We start from the raw sequence: 24683 nt of genomic DNA, 5'->3' as shown, positions 1-24683 counted from the left end.
GTGGAAGTCATGGGAGTAAATGGGATTCCCCAGTGTTGGTATATTGAAAGAAACAAAAGACAGTTTGGAGGATTAGGACCAGGTAAGGCAGACAGAGAAAGGGAAACTGCAAAGAAAGAAGACCTTTCTTCTCATGAACCAGAAGAAAAGAGTGCTTGAACAAAGGCACTGTTAACAATAATCAATTTCTGCCAAGGATTCAAGTTAAGGACAAGGTTGAATATTGTGTGTTGGGAAGTATTGGGAATGGGTGTAGCAAAAGCCAATGGAGGAATGAGTTAGAGGGGAACATGGGGAAAACGTGAACGTAAGCAGTCTTCCAAGTCACTTGAAAGTAAGAGCTGGAGTGGAAACTCCAAAACCAGAAAAGAGGTTGGGGGTGGGACAAGAGAGAGAGAGAGAAAGGGAGAGGATCTTCTACACTTGGTCTCTCAAACTTTGCTTTCCAACCTAAATGGAAACTATAAGCAACTAAATGTTGATGAGGGAGAAACCAAGAGATCTTGAAAATCCAGGAGAGGAAAAATTCTATTTTTTTTTTTTATTATGTTAGTCACCATACAGTTCATCATTAGTTTTTGATGTAGTGTTCCATGATTCATTGTTTGTGTATAACACCCAGTACTCCATGCAATACGTGCCCTCCTTAATACCCATCACTGGGCTAACCCATCCCCCCCACCCCCCCACCCCACAAAACCCTCAGTTTGTTTCTCAGAGTCCATAATCTCTCATGGTTCATCTCCCCCTCCAATTCCCCCCCTTCATTTTTCCCTTCCTTCTCCTAATGTCTTCCATGCTATTCCTTAATTCCACAAATAAGTGAAGCCAGGAGAGGAACAATTCTTAGATGAGTTTAGCCAAGTACCCCAAAGTTACCAAATCCTGACTGCAAATGGAATGATTAGTGTTTGACTCTAGGAAGGGTATTTAAGTTCTTTAACAAGAGGAAAAAAGGAAAGATTTGTATAGATGCATGAAAATTTGTAGATTGCGTTACAAGAAGTTGAAGATCTTTCCTATGTATAGCTTTTCTGCTTTTCCATGAATGAAGCTGCAAGATCATTTGTTGAGAGTTATGGGAGAAATTATGGGTTTGGTGTTGTATTATTAATAATATTGACGTAAATATTGAACACAATATTTCACAAAGGCCAGATCTTTGGGATAAGCAATAAACTACCTAATCATTTTAGATTATTTTGAAGGATAAAATGTGAGGCAAAATCAAAATAACAGGGTGTGTTAGATTAGATTATATTTTTGTGCCATTTTTGAAATGAAATTTTCCTTCCGTACTTGATCTGAGTAAGAAAATATTTTTATTTGTAAATTACACAATATTTTTGTTTTCCAGAATCATCTTCAAAAAGATTTTCCACTCCATGCTAATTTGAATGTAGGAGAATGAATATTTACATATAGTGTTGCTAATTTTCCAGAAGCAAATTATGGCAAATATTTCTGAAGTCAGAGATGTGACAAGTTGCCTGGTTTAACCTTTCACAAATACTGCAGTATGAAAAGAGGAATTTTAAAGAGGAATTTTGGAATTATGATGCAATTTCAGAAAAAAAAAAGTCTTATAGAGACTATACTTAAATAACTATTAAATAAAAGGACCTGAACTTGGAAAATGCTTTCTAATGCTGACTCATTCACTTCCTCAGGTACCTTCTATTTCTGTCACTTTCAATTTAAGTAATGTGATATGTCACCTGTGGATGACTTTCATAATTCTGCTAAATGAATAATCTTTAATATCTACACATCTACAGCTTTCAACTTTTCAGCTGCTAATTAGATTTTAGTTATAACTCCATTAATCTGAATCTGAGGTTGAATAGGGTAAGTGGCAAAATTAAGGTGATTTTGAGTCCAAAGTATAATTTTAAAATGATCAAAATAACTCCAATTTTCATAGGGAAAATTATAGTTGTTTTATTAATCTGGCCATCGGGTTTTTTTTTCCTGTTATATTGTTTCAATTGCCTTCACTGTACAATATTTCATTTACTGTTTTTATTTTATTTTTTGCTGTTTCCTGCCTGGAGTGTATAGGAACAGTGAGGAGGCCAGAGTGACTGATAGAATAAGGGGTAGGAGTAGAAGAAGAACATTGAAGGGTTCCAGGACCAGGCAGATGATAAGGACTTTGACTTATACTCTGAATGGATTGGGAGGCCACTGGAAATATTTGAGCGGCAGAGTTACGTGACTTGAATTACTTTGAAAGTGCTTTATTTGACTGCTCTTTTGGGAAAGGGACTACAGAGCTACACGGAGAAGCAGAGATTATGGCAGCTATTAAAATAACTGATGTGAGAGACCATGGTGGTATTTGATCAGGGCAGTAGGAGTCAGAGGTAGAGAAGTGGTTGGATTTATTATATATTTTGAAAGCAAAATTGAATTATTTTGATTTTAGTTTGGATATGATATGTCAGAGAAAGAAAGGAGTTAAAAATAAATCCAGTATCTTTGGCCTGATCAAAGGGAAGGATAGAGTTGGTACTTCCTGAAATGGCAAAGACTGGCAGAGAAACTGGTTTAGGGGAGTTCTTCATTTGTCTTTGTAATGTGTTAAGTTTGGGATACCTATAGAAGTGACAAGTAGGATGTTGGGTCCGAAGGTCAAAGGAGACCTACAGGCTGGAACTAGACATTTGGAGATTGTCAGAATTTTGACTAGTATGCAATGCTGTGGGTGCACATCAGTTGTCCAAAGGAGTGAATGCATCAAGCGAACAGGTCCAAGAACTGAGCTTCGAGACACTTCAGCCTCTGACTCTATTTTCCAATGTTTTTGGCAAACTTTTCTAAAGGAAGGGATTACTAGACACATTTTAAAATGTTCCTTTTATTCTTTGAAATTTTGAAATTGTTCTGTCCTTAATTTATGAGTGCAATATATATTCATTTTTTCCAAACATAATGATTATATTTTTAATAACATTTTCTTTCATATCTTAAAATATACCATTCATCTGTCTTTTTTTTTTTCTATCAGACATTGTGTTTTTTAATCTTGGCTATTTTATTCATGTTCTTGGTTTCTTCTTATGTCCGGAGATCCTTGATTTTCCACTGTCAGTGAAAAATGAAAATGGAATTACTTTAGGTAATTGGTGTGAATTTCCCATACTGTTATGTATGAAAATTTATTTTCCTGCCTCCTCTCTCCTTTGAGTGGTAACGTTGATTGCAGTCCTGTTGACAGTGAGAAAGCTTATTGATTGATCTGATTCCCTGAGAATTAAAGGTCACGATTTCAGAAGTTAAACTAAGGGCATTCAATTACCAGAATGAGTTGGATTTTACTTAGGTGAACTCAAACCAAAACCTGATGCTTTGATTGCTTTGATTTTCTCCTTGCAATTCATTATTTTCTCTAGCAAAGTGACTTTATTTTATTTTAGCCAGAGATGAATGCCACATTGTGTCTTTACATCAAAGTGGGGTGAAACATGCATAGACAGACTTTGGCTGAACCCCATGGTATTGTGTCCTGTTCCACACTTGCCTTCCATGGTGCGTTCTCCATGTTACTACCTCTGAACAAGGAGCCTCTCTGTACTTGGCATATCAGCCCCCTAACACCATTGTAGTTCATTTCTAGCATGTGGCTATAAGCTTTTTGCCTTCCAGTAAGCTATATGATGGCTTTTATCTTTATAAGTATAGATGTAGCTAGCCGCTGGTTTATGACTAAGAACTCAGGTAATGAATTTGGCAAGAACATCCTTAAAATGTGCTTCTTCCGGTTACTAGCTATGTGAATTTGGGGAAGTTACTTAAGCCTAGCAAAAATACGGCTTATTTTCCTTTAAGGTAAAGATAGTACCTAACACAGGATTACTCTACCTTTAACTAAGGAAATACATATCAAGTCCAGTTCCTAGAGACTAGTGCATACTTAATATTACTATTAACAATGGTAATGTTATGAGTAATAATTTTTAATGATAAATAGGTAGTATAATGTTTGCTTTTATTTTCTAATTTATTGAGGGATTACTTACAAATTATATAAATTCTGAAAATATTTACCTACATATTTTAGGGGAAAATATAAGTTACCAAAACAAACATATGTGTATGTATTACACATTGTATAGGTTTATCAAAATTTGTGTTTCTGCTGAAAACTATAAGAACAGCTGGGGGGGAAATTACTGTGCGTTTCCAGTATTTTTCTCACATTCCTATGTTTCTTTTTGTAGACTATTTTTTAGAGCAGTTTTAGATTCACAGCAAAATTGAGTGGAAGTTACATACGTTTCCCGTATGCTGCCTGTCTCCACTTAAGCACACCCTTCTCTGTTATCGGTGTCCTCCGCCATGGTGGTACATTTGTTCCAAATGATGAACCTACATTGACACATCACTGTCCATAGTTTACCTTAGCGTGTACTCTTGGTGTTGTGCATTCTCTGGGTTTAGACAAATGTATAATGACATGTATCCACCAGTGATATACCAAATAGTTTCGCTGCCCTAAAAATCTCTATGCTCCACCTATTCATCTCTTCCTCCCTGCAGCCCTGAAAACCACTGATTTTATATTGTCTCCATGGTTTTGCCTTTTCCAGAATGTCACATAATTAAAATTATACAGTAAATAGCCTTTTCAGATTGGCTTCTTTCATTTAGTAATATATATTTAAGTTTCCTCCATGTCTTTTCTTGGCTTTTTAGTGCTGAATAATATTCCATTATCTGGATATGCCATAGTTTATTTATCCTCTTTTCCTGCTGATTTATTGGCATCTTTAACAAACATATTTTTACCAGTTCTAGCATTGTATAGATGTATTTTTCCATTGCCCAAGTTTGCCTCTGTTATAATCTATATACTCCTTAGACTTCATAAAAAATAGACATTAAATAGGATTACAAAGGGTCCTGTATTACAGATATTCAAGACTGTAAGATCAGTGTTAATTGGGGCACCTGGGTGGCTCGGTCGTTAAGCGTCTGCCTTTGGCTCAGGTCATGGTCCCAGGGTCCTGGGATCGAGCCCCGCATCGGGCTCCTTGCTCGGCAGGAAGCCTGCTTCTCCCTCTCCCACCCCCCCTGCTTGTGTTCCCTCTCTCGCTGTCTCTCTCTGTCAAATAAATAAATAAAATCTTTAAAAAAAAAAAAAAGATCAGTATTCATTGGATTTGTTTAGAATCCAGTTGTTCAATTTCCAGGATTCTTTGTGGTAACCAAGTTTTGCCCAATTTTTTCAATTGATGAGTTTGAATTTATGGAAATTTGCTGATTTGTTTTCTAATAACCGAGAATTTTTCAAATAAATAAATGGTTTAACTACATTAATTACCACAGCAACAATAAAACCTGCCAGAATCCACATAAAAAACAAACAAACAAAAAACTAAACTAAACTAAAAGCAAAACGAAAGACTAATGTGGATTATCCTGGAGCCAGCCTTTGTAGCATCATGTGATTATAATTTTAACCTTTTTTTTTTTTTTTCAGTTTAACATTATTCCTGGTCAGCATGAAAATGAAATGGAAGAACTATCAGGAGATATAAAGGAAGAATCAAAATCTCAAAACAGCAAGGATAGACTGATCTACCAGTTAAGAGCTGAGGTAAGATATTGGATAAAGATTATAATGCCAAAACATACCTGAAGATTATTAAGTGATATACTATTTTAAGAAGTATAACGGAAGCATGGTTGGTTACTTTATGAAGAAGGATGCTACTGAAAATCAAAAATAATATAATCAGTTTATATATGACTTAAAATGCTATGGGATGATACTGACTCATCACTAGATCGGAATTATCTGACTGTTATAAAGACAAAATATTTGATGAAAAAACCACCCTATAGCCAATACAATTCTAACTGTGAGTAAATACTAAAGGTTCAGTCGGCTGCTGGATCTAATGTGTTAAGTTATCGTAAGGACCAATGACTTACAAATGTGTAACATGCAGTTTCTGGTGGAATTAACACGGCTGTTGGCAGCTAGCAACAGTGAGAGACAAGGCCGGTGACCTCACTCTTGTGAGTTAATTCATTTCTTAGGTATGGCACGTAAAATGGTGGGAACATTTATTTTCAACACTTCTACCGCAATCACCACCAGAAGAATTTTCACAGATTGTAAATTCTGTTTTCTCTGTCATGTTAATAAAGGGGGAATTATTGTTCTTATAGATAGAGGATTGAATTATTTGCACTGCATAGAAAATAATGTTAGTACCCTAAAAGTGGGAAATCATAAATTACTTATTCTGTATCATAATTCTGGAAGAATGTCTTGGATACCCATGTATAGGAACAATTCGGGAAATACAGGCTGGAAGGAAGGAGATTTGTATTAGATGGTTTCTTCTTTATAAAGATCTGTAAAGACTGAACTCACACCACAGTATATTTTTATATCAGAAGAACATAGTGCAGTGGAAAATGCATAAATCATAGATTTTGGAGACAGAAGCAGCTCCATTACTGATTACTTTATTCTGATCAACTCCTTATGCCTCTCTGTCTCAGTTTACAGATTGATTGAAATAATGGAAGTAAGAATAATAAAAGTCATCACATGGGATTTTTGAAAAGGTCACACATTGCAAGGGAAAACTTGTCAGAGGCAGCATGCCTTGATTTGGGGAGTTCCACTAAGTTGTTAAGGAGAAATAGCTCTTCCTGATTGCATCAGCGCTGTTCCTTGCCTCCTCTTCCATGAGTCATGTGAAGAAAGGGGTGGTGGGTGAGGAAAGGCATATGGAGAGATCCGTGAAGAGAAAGGCTGATGTTTGTTTCAACAAAACAATTCTTCCTACTAGTTAGGTCAAAAGGGAAAATAGTGGTTTGTGTGATGGCTCTTTTCTAAAAGGAATCAAACCGTCAGGAGAGGCGCCACCTTTTCTTGGTCCTGAGATCTGAGAACATCTTACATTAAGCTTTGCACATCATGTATAAAAGCTTCCCTAGCAGTGAGAGGTAAAAACAGAGAAAGACACATCTGGATATTTATTATAACTCTCCTGAAAAGCCGAGGACATGATCTTATATCATCATTTTTAGATGCACTGGGAGCCATAGCAACATAGGATCTCTGAAGTACAATTTTTTAGTTTGATTTAGTAAAAAGTTCAGAGACTCATTTATTAATTATGTGGCCTTGCATTACGTGTTTCATATCGATACAGCTCAACTGTGTTTCTTAGATTAGGATTCAAACCTTTAATCCACCAAAAGGTCATCTCCCACAAGACACTCAAGTACTATGATATATGATTTTATGATTTAAAAATTCTTAATAGAGCACTGAAAGCTGAAAGCAAATGAAAGACATGAATTGGCTATGTCTTACTATGTGCACGTAAGTGGTATATTGAATTGAATTATATTTCAGAAAGAAAGCTTTGTTCAAAAGAAAACAAATAAAATATTAACTAAAATATTGAGACTCTTATGAGCTTGTGTGTGTGTGTGTGTGTGTGTGAGAGAGATATATGAGCATATATGTGTTCATTTCAGTTTTAAATTAGGATAGAAGCTATTTTCTTTCCTTAGAAAAGAAGACAGGGGCGCCTGGGTGGCTCAGTTGGTTAAGTGACTGCCTTCGGCTCAGGGCATGATCCTGGAGTCCCTGGATCGAGTCCCGCATCGGGCTCCCTGCTCGGCAGGGAGTCTGCTTCTCCCTCTGACCCTCCCCCCTCTCATGTGCTTGCTCTCTCTCATTCTCTCTCAAATAAATAAATAAATAAAATCTTTAAAAAAAAAAAAAGACAATCACTCTGTGTTGGCATTATTTTTTTACACTGGCTATGTTTAGGTCTCTAAAATCATATCATAATGTGTAATATGTTCTCATAAAAGCCATTGTGTGATTGTACCATACCTTAATTCAAGTATAACCTATTTTTAAGTATCAGGTTTTTGGAGTGCCTGGGTGGGTCAGTCAGTTAAGTGTTTGCCTTCGGCTCAGGTCATGATCCCAAGGTCCTGGGATTGAGCTCCATCTGAGACTCCCTGCTCAGAGGGGAGTCTGCTTCTCCCTTTCTCTCTGCCGCTCCCCCCTTCGATTCTGCTCTCTCTCTCTCAAATAAATAAAATCTTAAAAAAATAAAAAAATAAAAATAGGGTTTTTTTAAGATATATAATCAATATTGCAGTTTGTATGTACACGTTCATCTTTGGACATTTAAAATGGCTTAGAGTAAATTCCTAGTATGGCTTGTCAAGAGAATGTTTATTGTTTAAATCTTTTATATACATTGCCAAATTGTCCTTTAGAAAAATTATATCAATTTACATTCTCACTTACCTGAAGTGCATACACATTCTCATTTCATTATTCTATAGCCAACAGTATATATTATTATTTTTAATATTTCTGTAACTGATAGACAAAAAGGTAATTTTAATTTATATTTTACTTACCTAACCATAAATTTCTAGTTGTTCGCTCGTTTTTACAGATGTAATGTCTATTATAATAGCTACCATTTACTGATAACTTCAAATATGTCACATTTGTAGTGCTGGGCCATTAAAATATAAGATCTCATTTAATATCAACGCTCTTATGCTCTATATATTCTTTTTTAATTTTGTTTTTATTAAGTTTTTTTATTTTAGTTCCAGTATATTTAACATACTTCTTTTTATTACTTTTTTTGTTTTATGATCTATATATATTTTTGTCTACTTTTAAAGGAAAGAGCCTTAGAGAATTTACCTCGCTCTAGGTTACAAAATAACCTCAAACATTGTTAAAATAACTTCTTATGTATGTTGTCATTTAGTTCCAGTTTTTCAGAGGAGCACACTCAGACTCAGATTGCCAGCAAGTTAGGCCACTTACCAAGGCTACCCAGCTCATGAGTTTGAATCCAGAAATCAAATGGGGCCAGCAGTGAGTCTTTGACATTGCTGACCTGGTCTATCACCTTGAGAGTTTAATGAAGAAATGTAGCAAATTTCCAACAATATTGCTTGAATTGGAAAAAACAGTATTTTAATATCAAACATCACAATTTTTTTAACATTGATGATCCCCATTTATGATAGGCAACTTTTAAACTGTTACTAATATTTACCAATTCCATAATAGTATTGTTTTCACTTGACCAGTGTATTCACCCTATTTCTTAATCTGCTTTTTTTTTTTCCAGAAGTAAGCTTCTCATTGTAGAAATTTGGTCAAAGAAATTTGAAATGCAACATTGACAGAAAGGCCCCAGAGTATTTACATAATTGGGTCTTCTGGCCCATGTTTGAAGAGGTGGATTCTCTGAGCACCAAGTCGCTGGGTGAATGGATAGGTCTCAGTATATGCATATGTGTAACACATACATTTCATCTGTTCTCCATATTTAAGACCAAGGCCCTTCAAATTGGAAATGAAAAGTTTGTTTAGAATGGAAATTAACTGGCATTCTGAGTCAAGAAATCATTACTTCTTTCTACAGTCTGGTTGCTGCTTGAAAGCAAGCCCATAATCAGGAAACACTCCTTTTACATTTTTTTTTAGGCCAACATTTTTGGTATACACATTAATCCAAGGGAGAATAATTGTTTTATCCTGTATTGTTCTAAAAAACATATTGCCAACATTTCAGTTTCAAACTTTTAGGAATTTTGATTTCTTTTTTTTAGAAAGAAACATGAGTAGAAATCTAGGTGATATTTTTTTTAAAGATTTTATTTATTCATTTGAGACAGAGATACAGAGAGAGAGAGCATGAGCAGGGGGAGAGGCAAAGGGAGAGGGAGAAGCAGGCTCCCTGCTGAGCCAGGAGCCCAATGTGGGGCTCGATCCCAGGACCCTGGGATCATGACCCAAGCTGAAGGCAGACGCTTGACCATCTGAGCCACCCAGGTGCCCCAGGAATTTTGATTTCTTATTTTCTTATTTCTTATTTGTGGATTGTTCTTTTCTCACCTATCCACACATTTACATCCTATTTCTTTTGCACTTTAGAAAGATGAAGTCAGCATACTTTTCCCTATTTAGCCCAATAAGTACAACTAAAAACTCTGAAGATATATTCTGGTCCCTTATTTTACATCTCCCTTTCTGATATTAGTGAATTATCCACAGTAGCTCTTGCTTAGTGTTCTGCTGTTGACACATAGTGTCTCTGATACTTCATTAAGGTTAAAATCTCTCCACGTGGTACCAAACTCTTAAAATTATTTTTCTTCCTAATCCTAATTGAATGCAGTGTAATATAAATTGAAGGGACCAAATATATTCATTTGTTTTTCTCTCTCTCTCTTTTAGAATGTCCTATTTTTTAAAAAAAGATTATATTTATTTATTTTGAGAGAGAGCGAGAGCGAGAGCTTGAATGGGGAGAGGGACAAAGGGAGAGGGAGAGAGAGAATCTCAAGCGGACTCCACACTGAGCAGAGAGCCCCATGCAGGCCCCATCTCACGACCCTGAGATCACAACTTGAGCTAAAACCAAGAGTTGGATGCTTAACTGACTGAGCCACCCAGGTGCCTCTAGAATAAATATCATTATGTATTCACTTTTAAAATGCTGCTTCCTAATTGAGAAAAAAAGGCCCAGATGGGTAACATATTAAATTTAACTAGTGATTATATAAGTAGCCCTCTTTATTTTGCTTATGCAAGATAAAACATAAACATTTTGTACCATAAATTTTTCATACACAGATGTTATATTATTGATCAGGGTTTCAAAGGAAAATTTTCTCAATGTGAACGTCAAGCAGAGTCTCTGTTCTGTCTGCATAGGCACAATGAAATAATAGTGAAGTAGAAAACAAGATAACAAAATAAATAGTTCCCATGCTCATTCATTCATTATCTTATTCATTTACCAACAAGTATTTATCAGCCATCTCCAGTGTGCTTGGCACTGGGATTAAGCACTAAGGGTCTGAGAGAGTGATGGACATAGTGATGGCCACGGTGGGAAACAAATCAACACCCCAGACAGTTAAGTACGGTGTGTTCTGTATGTCGGTAGGTGAAGTATAGTGACCTGTGTAAGTACATAGAAGCTATAGGCGGATGTCCAGAATGAGATATGCAGTAGGAACGGCAGCTAGCCGAGTAAAGAGCGCAGGTGGGAAGGGGTTATCAGGTGAGACAGTGAAAGACTCCAGTATTAGCAGGACATAATGTGATAAAAAGGGTGATCTGATCTGTAAAAGACTTAGACCATTTCTTTTGAGTAGAGGAATATGTTGAAACATTTTTTATAATATTGACTATTAACAGTGAAGCAAAAAATTCCTCCTTTCCCTCTTAATAAATATCAGGAATTATACTGATTTGGGAGAATATTTTGATCACTAGAAGAGTAACTGGTGTAGTCTAATGGAGCAATTCATCACCAGATTTTTTGTGGCAAGGTGGGGGAAAATACAGAGGGCAGAAAACTGTTTTTGTTCTATGTTAAAAAAAAAAGGAAAAAAATATTTTCAAGGTGCTTTCTTAAATTCTAATTCAAACTTTAATTCTGTATATTTTATGTGGTACCTACTGTGCTTAGGATCTGGTAATTCAGTGGTGTGTGATATAGAAATGGACCTGCCTTCAGAGAACTGCCTTCAGTGAGGGATGTAGGATTCTTCGTACATTATAGTTAAGTGCATGCTTTCAGCTGTATGGAAGCTATATAGCAGATCTGCACGATGCTGGGGGAGTTGACCTAGTTATAAATTTTAAATGAAGAGATGCCTGAGATTTTATTTATTGACAGGGTTAAATAGTATTATCTTTGACTGGAAGGGAGTTGTATAATTAGAAATCCAATGCCATCATAATTTAATTTTCTGAGATCGCCACAAAAGATGTTAATCTAAATTGATTTAAATCTCTTGTATCTCATACCTCTGACTGACTTTACACATTGTAGCAAAGTGAGTTAGATTACTGAGAATACTCTAAATGTATCAGAAATAATTACATAATTTTGAAACAGGATATTGATTGTTGCAAGCAAGTTAATTTAGAAGTCTGTTAGTGATATGGATTTAAGCATTCTGGCACATTTTGGGTTTATATTGACAAAGTTCTGGAAACAGAATCTCTAAAGAGATATTATATATGAGTAAGCCATTAGAGAAAAATAATATTCTGGGCAAACTGAAAATTAAACTGTCACACATGGATATGCATTCTGGTTTTTTTTTTTTAGACAGATAAAAGTCTAAATAATCTAATTATCCAAGACCAAAACTGTCATTTGTCTTGCATTTACAGAAAACTGATAAATATAAAAATTGAATAACAGATGAAAGTCTGTGATGATTTACCCAGGAAGTATTAGGTGCCTTAAATGATAGATTTTTTTTTTCAAAAAAAGTTTAGAATTATGTAGGGCAGGCTGAAGAATTTAAAACTCCTTTGTGCAGATACCCCATCCGCAGTAGTTTTTCCTGGTGGCCAGGCAGTTCAGAAAGCTTTTTAGCTAAATTTGATTGATGATTTAATTACAATCTGAGATTTTTTTCTTACCCATAAGTTCCTTATTGTATTCTATTGGATAGAAAGCAGTCTGTGTGGTAATAGAAGAGAGACTGCATTAATAAAAAACTGCCAACCCCCCGTCACCTAGTGCTTTCTTGATGACGTGCCTACAGCTTCCAATCTGATGCCCTCCAGGTCGTGTCCTCTTTGGGGTGTATACACATATATTTGAGACTTTTCTGGGCCCTTTGGCCCATCATTTCTGTACAGTTCTTTCAACATCCAGCTTACTGCTTTCCATAAGGGCAGCAAGTGGGCTTGGCAAATTCATATTGGCATGCTTATTTACATCATATAATCTTATCCATTAATACTCTCAATGCTTCAAATTCAAAACTGTTTTACTAAGACTGCTAGAGTATAGTTGCATGTAACAAGGATTCACATCTCTAATAAAGAGAAATATTCTATTTTAGATTAGTGGTATTTGATTTAGAACTTTCCCATTATCATCCTCAAAATGTTTCCCTTAGAAAAGATTAAGAGTCTCTTTATGGTTCGTCTCCCTCTCTGTTTTCCTCTTCTTTCATTTTTCCCTCCCTTCCCCTGTGATCCTGTGTCTTGTTTCTCAAATTCCTCATATCACTGAGATCATATGATACTTGTCTTTCTCTGAATGACTTATTTCGCTTAGCATAATAGCCTCTAGTTCCATCCACGTCGTTGCAAATGGCAAGATTTCATTTTTTTGATGGCTGCATAATATTCCATGTTATATATATAAACCACCTCTTCTTTATCCATTCATCTGTTGATGGACATCTAGGCTCTTTCCATAGTTTGGCTGTTGTAGACATTGCTGCTATAAACATTGGGGTACATGTGCCCTGTCGGATCACTACATTTGTATCTTTGGGGTAAATACCCAGTAGTGCAATTGCTGGGTCATAAGGTAGCTCTATTTTCAACTTTTTGAGGAACCTCCATACTGTTTTCCAGAGTGGCTGCACCAGCTTGCATTCCCACAAAAACTGTAGCAGGGTTCCCCTTTTTCTGCATCCTTGCCAACATCTGTTGTTTCCTGACTTGTTAATTTGAGCCATTCTGACTGGTGTGAGGTGGTATCTCATTGAGGTTTTGATTTGGACTTCCCTGATGCTGAGTGATGTTGAGCACTTTTTTATGTGTCTATTGGCCATTTGGATGTCTTCTTTGCAGAAATGTCTGGTCATGTCTTCTGCCTATTTCTTGATTGGATTATTTGTTCTTTGGGTGTTGAGTTTGATAAGTTCTTTATAGATTGTGGATACTAGCCCTTTATCTGATATGTCATTTGCAAATATCTTCTCCCATTCTGTCAGTTGTCTTTTGGTTTTGTTGACTGTTTCTTTTGCTGTGCAAAAGCTTTTTATCTTGGTGAATCCCAATAGTTCATTTTTGCCCTTACTTCCCTTGCCTTCGTGATGTTTCTAGGAAGAAGTTGCTGTGGCTGAGGTCGAAGAGGTTGCTGCCTGTGTTCTCCTCAAGGATTTTGATGGATTCCTCTCTCACATTTAGGTCTTTCTTTCATCCATTTTGAGTCTATTTTTGTGTGTCGTGTAAGGAAATGGTCCAGTTTCATTCTTTTGCATGTGACTGTCTAATTTTCCCAACACCATTTGTTGAAGAGACTGTCTTTTTTCCATTGGACATTCTTTCCTGCTTTGTCGAAGATGAGTTGACCATAGAGTTGAGGGTCCATTTCTGGGCTCTCTATTCTGTTCCATGGATCTGTGTCTGTTTTTGTGCCAGTACCATACTGTCTTGATGATTACAGCTTTGTAATAGAGCTTGAAGTCTGGAATTGTGATGCCACCAGCATTGCTTTTCTTTTTCAACATTCCTCTGGCTATTCGGGGTCTTTTCTGGTTGGTTCTTTACAAATTTTAGGATTATTTGTTCCATTTCTTTGAGAAGCTGTTGGTATTTTGATAGGGATTGCATTAATGTGTAGATTGCTCTAGGTAGCATAGACATTTTCACAATATTTGTTCTTCCAATCCATGAGCATGGAACGTTTTTCCATTTCTTTGTGTCTTCCTCAATTTCTTTCATGAGTATTCTATAGTTTTCTGAGTACAGATTCTTTGCCTCTTTGGTTAGATTTATTCTTAGGTATCTTATGGTATTGGGTGCAAAATTTCTCTTTCTTCTGTCTTGTTGTTGGTGTATAGAAATGCCACTGATTTCTGTGCACTGATTTTATATCCTGCCACTTTACTGAATTCCTGTATGAGTTCCAGCAGTTTTGGGGTGAAATCTTTTGGGTTTTCCACATAAAGTATCATATCATCTGCAAAAAGTGAGTTTCACTTCTTCTTTGCTGATTTGGATGCCTTTTACTTCTTTCTGTTGTCTGATTGCTGTGGCTAGGACTTCTAATACTATGTTGAATAGCAGTGGTGATAGTGGACATCCCTGCTGTGTTCCTGACCTTAGGGGGAAAGCTCTCAGTTTTCCCCCATTGAGAATGATATTCGTTGTGGGTTTTTCATAGATGGCTTTTATGATATTGAGGTATGTACCCTCTATCCCTACACTGTGAAGAGTTTTAATCAAGAAAGGATGCTATACTTTGTCAAATGCTTTTTCTGCATCTGTTGACAGGATCATATGGTTCTTGTTCTTTCTTTTATTAATGTATTGTATCACATTGATTTGTGGATGTTGAACCAACCTTGCAGCCCAGGAATAAATTCCACTTGGTGGTGGTGAATAATCCTTTTAGTGTACTGTTGGATCCTACTGGCTAGTATTTTGGTGAGAATTTTTGCATCCATGTTCATCAGGGATATTGGTCTATAGTTCTCCTTTTTGATGGGGTCTTTGGTTTTGGGATCAAGGTGATGCTGGCCTCATAAAATGAGTTTGGAAGTTTGGAAGTTTTCCTTCCATTTCCATTCTTAGAAGCAGCTTCAGAAGAATAGGTATTAATTCTTCTTTAATGTTTGGTAGAATTCCCCTGGGAAGCAATCTGGCCTTGGGCTCTTGTTTGTTGGGAGATTTTTGATTACTGCTTCAATTTCCTTAGTGGTTATGGGTCTGTTCAGATTTTCTATTTCTTCCTGGTTCAGTTTTGGTAGTTTATATGTCTCAAGGAATGCATCCATTTCTTCCAGATTACCTAATTTGCTGGCATATAGTTGCTCATAATATGTTCTTATAATTGTTTATATTTCTTTGGTGTTGGTTGTGATCTCTCCTCTTTCATTCATGATTTTATTTATTTGGGTCATCTCTCTTTTCTTTTTGATAAGTCTGGCCAGGGGTTTATCAATCTTATTAATTCTTTCAAAGAACCAGCTCCTAGTTCCGTTGATCTGTTCTACTGTTCTTTTGGTTTCTATTTCTTTGATTTCTGCTCTGATCTTTATTTCTCTTCTCCTGCTGGGTTTAGGCTTTATTTGCTGTTCTTTCTCCAGCTCCTTTAGGTGTAGGGTTAGGTTGTGTATTTGAGACCTTTCTTGTTTCTTGAGAAAGGCTTGTATTGCTATATACTTTCCTCTTAGGACTGCCTTTGCTGCATCCCAAAGATTTTGAACAGTTGTGTTTTCATTTTCATTGGTTTCCATGAATTTTTTAAATTCTCCTTTAATTTCCTGGTTGACGCATTCATTCTTCAGTAGGATGCTCTTTAGCCTCCGTGTATTTGAGTTCTTTCTGACTCTCCTCTTGTGATCGAGTTCTAGTTTCAAAGCATTGTGGTCCAAAAATATGCAGGGAATGATCCCAATCTTTTGGTACCGGTTGAGACCTGATTTGTGACCCAGGATGTGATCTTTTGCCTAGATGATCTGTCCATTTCAGTGAGGAGAGTGTTAAAGTCCCCTGCTATTATTGTATTGTTGTTGATGTGTTTCTTTGCTTTTGTTATTAATTGGCCTATATAATTGGCTGCTCCCATGTTAGGGGCATAGATATTTAAAACTGTTAGATCTTCTTGTTGGATAGACCCTTTAAGTATGATGTAGTGTCCTTCCTCTTCTCTTATTATGGTCTTTGGTTTAAAATCTAATTTGTCTGATATAAGGATTGTCACCCCAGCTTTCTTTTGATGTCCATTAGCATGGTAAATGGTTTTCCACCCCCTCACTTTAAACCTGAAGGTGTCTTTGCATCTGAAATGAATCTCTTGCAGACAGCGTATCAATGGGCCTTGTTTTTTTAATCCAATCTGATCTGTTAGAAGGAACTGTATCCAAAATTTTAAAGAGAAAAAACATATATATATAAAAAATAAGGTTAAATACAATGAAGAGATAGACTATGACTGTAAAAATGAAAAATTACAAAAGATTTTAGAAAAGGAATTGATAAGATGTTGTTTGAAAAAGGAAAGAAGAAAAATTCACCTAGGAAAACAGAAAAATAAGAAGATAAAATTTTAAAAATTAACTTGGAAGACTAAAGCATCATGGGAAAAAAGCCATGAATTCTATGTCCTGTATTCCCCTAGCGCTGGGGTTTTGCCGTTCTCATTGATCGGTAAACTTGGTCTTGGCTGGATGTTCTTGGGGATCTTCTGAGGGAGGGGCCTGTTGCCATGGTTCCCAAATGTCTTTGCTGGAGGTGGAATTGCCCCGCCCTTGCTGGGTCGGGCTAAGTAATCTGCTTGGGTTTGTTCTCGGGAGCTCTTGTTCCCTGCAAGCTTTCCGTACAGCTTTGGAAGACGAGAGTGAAAATGGCGGCCTCCCAGTCTCCGCCCGGAGCAGCTGAGAACTCGTGGCCCCACTCCTCAGTGCACCCCCAGAGAAAAGCAGTCAATCACTCCTGTCTCCCCATCTCCGGTCACACTCCGCGCTCACCCGGCCTGTGACCGAGCGTCTCTATCTCTGGCACCCGACCCCGTGTTAAGTCTCCAAACCCAGCAGATTCCTGTGGTGGGCTCCCGCGCCATTCCTCCTGGGGGAGGAAGGGGAGTCTCCCCGATCTGCCACTTATTGGGTCCCTGCTGGAAGAGCAGTGACCTGACTGTGCCGTGGATCACGGTTTATGGCAACCCTGATCTGAGAGCCCACTCCTGGGCTCCGTCTCTGTAGCCGGCTTCCCTGCTCCAATACCTGGGAGCTCTGTCACACTCAGGCATCCCCAGTCTTTCTGTGACCCTGAGGGTCCTGAGACCACACTGTGCCAGGGAGGGTTCCACCCCCTGCCTAGCCACTGGAGCGACATCCCTCAGTAGAGCTGACTTCTAAAATTTCCGATTTTGTGTTCCACTGCTCTATCACTTGCCAGAAGTGGCTGATGGAGGCCCCCTCCCCCACCATCTATCCTCCCGAATATCGCCTCGGATTCACTTGTCCGCACGTCCTACCTTCTAGAAAGTGGTTGCTTTTCTGTTCAGAGAGTTGCTGATATTCTTTTCTTCGATCTCTTGTTGAGTTTGTAGTTGTTCAGAATGGTTTGATCCTTATCTAGCTGAATTACTGGGACCAGACGAAATTTAGGTCTCCCACAACTCTTCTATCTTGCTCCTCCCCACCAAGATAAGCCCAATTTTCATATTGTACTCTACCTTCAGGGGTTAATTGAAGAAATTCAGTACCCTCTAAACTTCTTATTAAATTCATTTATTTCCTAGTAGGGTAGGATGTTTCTCTCAATTATTAGAAATTCAACTATATTTTAAATATTTAAACAATAGAATATACTATTAATTATATAACCTCTATAAATATTTAAATTTAAAACTTTGCTCCTAATATGTGTAATTCTGGTAAGCATGGGTAGCTATTGGAATTATTTTTCATCATTTTTTAAATTTTAATTCCATTATAGTTAACTTACAATGTTCTATTAGTTTCAGGTGTATAATATAGTGATTCAACAATTCTATACATTATCCAGTGCTCATCATGATAAGTGTACTCTTTAATCCCCATCACCTATTTCTTGCATCCCTCCCCCTACCTCCCCTCTGATAAACCTCTGTTCTCTATAGTTAAGTGTCCATTTTTTGGTTTGTCTCTTTTTCCCCCCTTTGTTTGTTTCTTAATTTCCACATATGAGTGAAACCATATGGTATTTGTCTTTCTCTGACTGACTTATTTCGCTTGGCATTATACTCTCAAACTCCATCCATGCAAATGGCATGGTTTCATTCTTTTTTATGACTGAATAATATTCCATGGATGCTGAATGATATTTATATATTATATATATGTGTGTATATGTGTGTGTGTGTGTGTATCACCACTTCTTTATCCATTTATATATATTGATGGACACTTAGGCTGCTTCCAAAATTTTACTATTACGAGTAATGTTGCAATAAACATAGGAGCACATGTATTGTTTTGAATTAGTGTTGGTATTTTTTGAGTAAATATCCAGTAGTGCAATTACTGGATAATTGGATAGTTCTATTTTTAATTTTTTGAGGAACCTCCATACTGCTTTCCACAGTATCTGCACCAGTTTGCTTTCCCACCAACAGCACACAAGGGTTCCTTTTTCTCCACATCTCCACATTCTCACCAACACCTGTTGTTTCTTGTGGGATTTTTTTTTTTTTTTTTTTAGCCATTCTCACAGGTTTGAAGTGATAGTTCATTTTGGTTTTGATTTGTATTTCCCTGATGATAAGTGATGTTGAGTATCTTTTCATGTGTCTTTGGCCATCTGTATGTCTTCTTTGGAGAAATGTCTGTTCATGTCTTCTGCCCATTTTTAAATTGGGTTAGGTGTTTTTTGGGTGTTGAGTTGTATAAATTCTTTATATATTTTGGATACTAAGTCTTTATTGGATATGTGGTTTACAAATATCTTCTCCCATTCAGTAGATTGTCTTTTAGTTTTGCTGATTGTTCCTTCACTGTGCAGAAGCTTTTTATTTTGATGTAGTCCCAATCATTTATTTTTTCATTTGTTTCTCTTGCTTCTGAAGATACATGTAGAAAGAATTTGCTATGAACAATGTCAGAGAAATTACTGCCTGTGCCCTCTTCTAGGATTTTTATGATTCCAGGTCTCACCATTTAGGTCTTTAGTCCATTTTGAGTTTATTTTTGGGTATGGTGTAAAAAAGTAGACCAGTTTAATTATTTTTCATATAGCTGTCTAGTTTTCCCAACATCATTTGTTGAAGAGACCGTGTTTTTTCCCATTGCATATCGTTGCCTCTTTATTAATTGATCATATAATCATGGGTTTGTTTCTGGGCTCTGTCTTGTTCTGTTCATCAGTATATCTATTTTTGTGCCAGCGTTTTGGTTACTACAGTTTTGTAGTATAACTTGAAATCTAGAATTGTGAGACTGACCTCCAGCTTTGTTTTTCTTTTTCAGAATTCTTTTGGATAATTTGGGTCTTTTGTGGTTTCATATCAATTTTAGGATTATTTGTTCCAGTTCTGTGAAGAATGCTGTTAGTATTTTGATAGGGATTGCATTAAATCTGTAGATTGCTTAGGGTTGTGTAGACATTTTAGCAATATTTGTTCTTCCAATTCATGAATGGAATATCTTTCCATTTGTTTGTGTCTTCAATTTCTTTCATCAACATTTTATAGTTTTCAGAGTACAAGTCTTTCATAACTTTGGTTGAATTTATTGCTAGGCATTTTATTATTTTTGGTAAAATTGTGAATGGGATTGCTTTTTTTTTTTTTAAAGGCTTCACACTGTGGAGCCCACACATGGCTTGAACTCATGATCCTGAGATAAGGCCTGAACTGAGGTCAGGAGTTAGACACTTGGGGTGCCTGGCTGGCTCAGTCAGTTAAACATCTGCCTTCAGCTCAGGTCATGATCTCTGGATCCTGGGATTGAGCCCCACATTGGGCTCCCTGATCAGTGGGGAGCCTGCTTCTCCCTCTCCCTCCACTGTGCCTCCTGCTTGTGTGCATGCTCTCTCTCTCTCACTCTCTCTCTCTCTCTGTCAAATAGATAAATAAAAAAAAAATCTTAACAAAATTTTATTTATTTATTTGAGACAGAGAACGAGTGGTGGGGAGGGGCAGAGGGGGAGAGAGAGAGAGAGAAGCAGACTCCCCGCTGAGCAGGAAGCCCAATGTGAGGCTCGATCCCAGGACCCTGAGATCATGACCTGAGCTGAAGGCAGACACTTAACCGACTGAGTCGCCCAGGCGCCCAAAATAAAACCTTTTTTTTTTTTTTTTAAGAGTTAGACACTTAGCTGACTGTGCCACCCAGGTGCCCCCTGGGATTGCTTTCTTAATTTCTCTTTCTTTTGCTTCATTATTGGTGTAAAGGATTGCAAGAGATTTCTGTACATTGATTTTGTATCCTGCAACTTTACTGAATTCATTTATCATTTCTAGGAGGTTTTTGATGTAGTGTTTGGGGCTTTCTATATATGGTATCATGTCATCTGCAAATAGTGAAAGTTTTACTTCTTCCTTACCAATCTGGGTGCCTTTGTTCCTTTTGTTCCTTGTCTGATTGCTTTGGCTAGGACTTCTAGTACTAAGTTTAATAAAACTGGTTAGAATGGACACCCTTGTCTTACCCTGATCTTAGGGGAAAGCTCTAAACTTTTCACCACTGAGTATAATGTTAGTTTTAGATTTTTCATATGTGACCTTTATTATGTTGAGGTATGTTCCTTCTAAACCTACTTTGTTGAGGATTTTTATCATGAATGGATGTTGTACTTTATCAAATGCTTTTTCTGCATCTTTTGAGGTGATCATATGGTTTTTATCCTTTCTCTTATTGATGTGATGTATCACGTTGTGTGATTTGCAAATATTGAACCACCCTTGCATCCCAGGAGTAAATCCCACTTGATCGTGGTGAATGATTTTTTTAATATATTCTTGGGTTCAGTATGCAAATATTTTGTGGATGATTTTTGCATCTATGTTTATCACAGATATTGGCGTGTAGTTCTCTTTTTTTGTAGCATTTTTAATCTAGTTCTGATATCAGGTAATATCATCTCATAGAATGAATTTGGAAGTTTTCCTTCCCCTTTTATTTTTTGGAAAATTTTGAGAAGAATAGGTATTAAGTCTCTTTTAAATGTTTGATAGAATTCACCTGTGAGGCTTTCTGGTCCTAGACTTTTGTTTGTTGAAGTTTTTTGATTATTGATTCAATTTCATTGCTGGTAATTGTTCTGTTCAAATTTTCTACTTCTTTCTGATTCAGTTTTGATAGGCTATATATTTCTGGAATTTATCCATTTTTTCTAGGTTGTCCAATTTGTTGGCATATCATTTTTCATGATATTCTCTTACATTTTTTTGTATTTCTGTGGTGTTGGCTATATTTCTCCTTTTTGATTTCTGATTTTATTTATTTGAATCTTCTCTCTCTCTCTCTCTTTTTTTCTGGCTAGAGGTTTATCAATTTTATTGATCTTTTCAAACAACCAGCTCCTGGTTTTATTGATATGTTTGATTTGTTCTATTGTTTGTTTTAGTTTCTATATCATTTATTTCTGCTCTAATCTTTATTATTTCCTTCTTTCTGCTGGTTTTGGGTTTTGTTTGTTCTTTATTTTATTGCTTCCTTAGGTGTAATGTTAGGCTGTTTATTTGAGACTTATCTTGCTTCTTGAGGGAGACCTGTATTGGAATAATTATTTTAACAGTGATGGATCATATTAGCTTTTCTTTTCAGTACTGATCTGCTTAAGTTCAAAACAATTGTTCTGGAATTATATGAGTCTTACAACCTGAGGCCTTTTTGGATGTGTTTTTAGCAGGGGTTGAAGTACCCTGGAAAATGAAAAATTCTCCAAAGTCCATATTTGAGTCTATGACTTTAAACTTTCTAGTAATCACCACAATAATAATTATTGTACTAAAGAAATAAAAAAGTGATAATTATTCTTAACAAAGTATTTTTTAAAGAATTTATTTTTTTATTTCAGAGAGAGAGAGGGGAGAGAGAATGTGAGAGCACACAAACACGAGCAGGGGGAGGGGCAGAGGGAGAAGGAGACTCCCCGCTGAGCAGGGAACCCAATGTGGGACTCCATCCCAGGATCCCAGGACCCTGGGATTATGACCTGAGCCAAAGGCAGAAGCTTAACCAACTGAGCCACCCAAGTGTCCCTTTACGAAGTATTTTATCAACCAGTGAGAGTATGTCTTACAAAAAGTGGAGGGTGTCATCTGGAGTGAGCATGGATAGAATTAAAAAATGCCAAAAGAGAAAAGAAGAAGATAAGTCACTTAATCTCTACATTTTTGCCTTAAATATTAAAAAGTAATGGAAGGAACACATATATCTATTAAAATACATGTTTCTGTTTTCTTTCGGACTGAGTATCACTAGGTATTTACAGCTAATGTTTATTTAATGCTTTGTAGGTTCCATGTGCTTTATAAGCCCTTAACATATGTGATTTCATTTCATCAACATACCAACCCTATAAGAGAAGCACTATTATTGTTTTTCTTTTTACAGATGAGAAAGCAGACTCAGAAAGTTTAAGGAATGTGTCCCAGGCTTCACAGCTAGTACATGGCAAAATTAGAATTAAACCTCACACCCTCATAAATCAACTAAATATTTAAGTATTTTTCATCTTATTACTTTGAACCTATTTTTTAAAATATTTTTGGAACATAAGTCTCCTATGTTAGAATACCAAATACAAATATACAATGCAAGCAAAATCGGCTATATGATGTAGCTAAATAATGATACAATATGTGATTATAGGAACACTTGATTTTATAATATATTAAAAATATATTTTAACCATGATTATGATTCCACCAATCTTAAAAAATCATCAAGCATCCTTAAAAAGAGAGTGATTATGTGCAATACAAAAGCAGGCTTTGCATTGCTCCACTTTAGAAAATTTGGATCTGAGCCATTTGGGTAAGAATGTAAACAAACAAGACAATTATTATTAGTCAAAGACTGGAAATTCATGTCCTGTAGCACAAAGAAATAAAATGGGAAATATTATTCATTAGACCATCACAGACTTTTGTAAGGAGATCAATCCTGACCGCTGTTTTGTTTCTTTTTCTTTTTTTTTTTTTTAGCGTCTGGGTCTTTAAAAATTTCTGTTCTTGGTCTACATTTTCTCTTCTTCTGTGTCATATCCTGGACTCCACTAAAGTTTATCCGTTAATCCAGGTTAAGTAGAAACCATTGTCATTCACAACTCCTTAAATTTGATACTTTGACTACCCCTGAAGAGGGAGGGAAGGAGGTCCTTCCTTGTCTATTTTATTTTGTGGAGGTGAGGAGATGTGGAAGGGTTTGGAGGGAGCTGAGATAAAAAAACAAGTACATTAAGAAACTCAAAAGAAATTTGCCTCATTCTAGATGAGAGCCATTTAAAATTTTCCTTACAGTTGATTTTGAATTCTGGTCATAAATAATTATTGGAAACTTAAATTTCAAATAATAGTCAAGTCTATACTTTGACCTTTATCAAATCTGTTGGGAAAATCTTTCCTCTACCATAAATGTCTAAGAATTTTTCAGTAAAAAGTTCATGTGAGTTGAAGATTCTCACGTAATCAATCCATAGGCATTGACATTTGTTTTTGAATTTGGACAAATGTTCGTGTTGGACTTTAGCTCACTGACATATTTGAGTAATTGATTTTTTTAACTGACTCACACTTGAGAAATATTTTTTCCTCTTCTAAAACAGAAAACTTAAACTACGGATATAAAGCTACACTTATGTATACCTCTAATGTTGCTATCAAAACTCAAAACAATATTTTGTCAGGACTCTTAAACTTTTAACCTTACCAAGTGACTAAAAACAGTGAAAAAATCTCAAAATCATAATATATTTATAGTGCACAGCGGAAAAGCATGTTTTACATAGATGTTTTATCTATCCCTGCCAGAGTATAAATAAAATTCTGCAAACATTGAGAATAAGGGGGGACACTAGGTATAAAGGTGAGAAAAACCATTCCTACTTTCATGCGTTGGTTTCTGGATGTACATATTCAGTGTCCTGGGACACAGCCTCATACGTTGGCCATTAGTCTACTGTATATGCCACAAATAGGTGACCATGTCCTGCCTTGTAGAGTATCTCCCTCAAGTTGGAAATCATAGATGCCATTTAACAAACCATTCTCACCTTTTCAGGCTTGCTGTAGACTTGTGATTGGTATTTGGAGTCCTGGTACATTGCTTGGTAATATACCCATTTTTTATCTCCTTTGCTGTTAAATGTACCCAACCTTTTAGGTGATGTTTCAGGAACGACAGGAATCTATGTTGGTAAACCACTTTCTATGTAAGTCTTTAGATCACAGTGC

General features: G+C 36.3%; 1 protein-coding gene across 7 annotated transcripts in view; it reads left to right on the top strand.

Annotated features, from left to right (window-relative positions):
- The window catches only part of CCDC102B (coiled-coil domain containing 102B), a 198220-nt gene that overhangs the window by 130200 nt on the left and 43337 nt on the right, over positions 1 to 24683 (top strand). For all 7 annotated transcript variants that reach the window (XR_010407357.1, XM_064578039.1, XM_045886572.2 and 4 more), the window contains one exon: positions 5486 to 5602. Coding sequence is in view for 6 of the 7 variants with exons in the window: in XM_064578039.1 (XP_064434109.1) it covers positions 5486 to 5602 (117 nt within the window). In the remaining variant the exon portion in view is untranslated. The remainder of the gene's footprint in view (positions 1 to 5485; positions 5603 to 24683) is intronic.

Source organism: Mirounga angustirostris, unplaced genomic scaffold (genome assembly GCF_029215605.1).
Source record: "Mirounga angustirostris isolate CCGP_5_RB_7025 unplaced genomic scaffold, mMirAng1.0.hap1 SCAF_14, whole genome shotgun sequence".
In the NCBI taxonomy this organism is placed as follows: domain Eukaryota; kingdom Metazoa; phylum Chordata; class Mammalia; order Carnivora; family Phocidae; genus Mirounga; species Mirounga angustirostris.
This window is presented reverse-complemented; position numbering and strand designations above follow the sequence as displayed.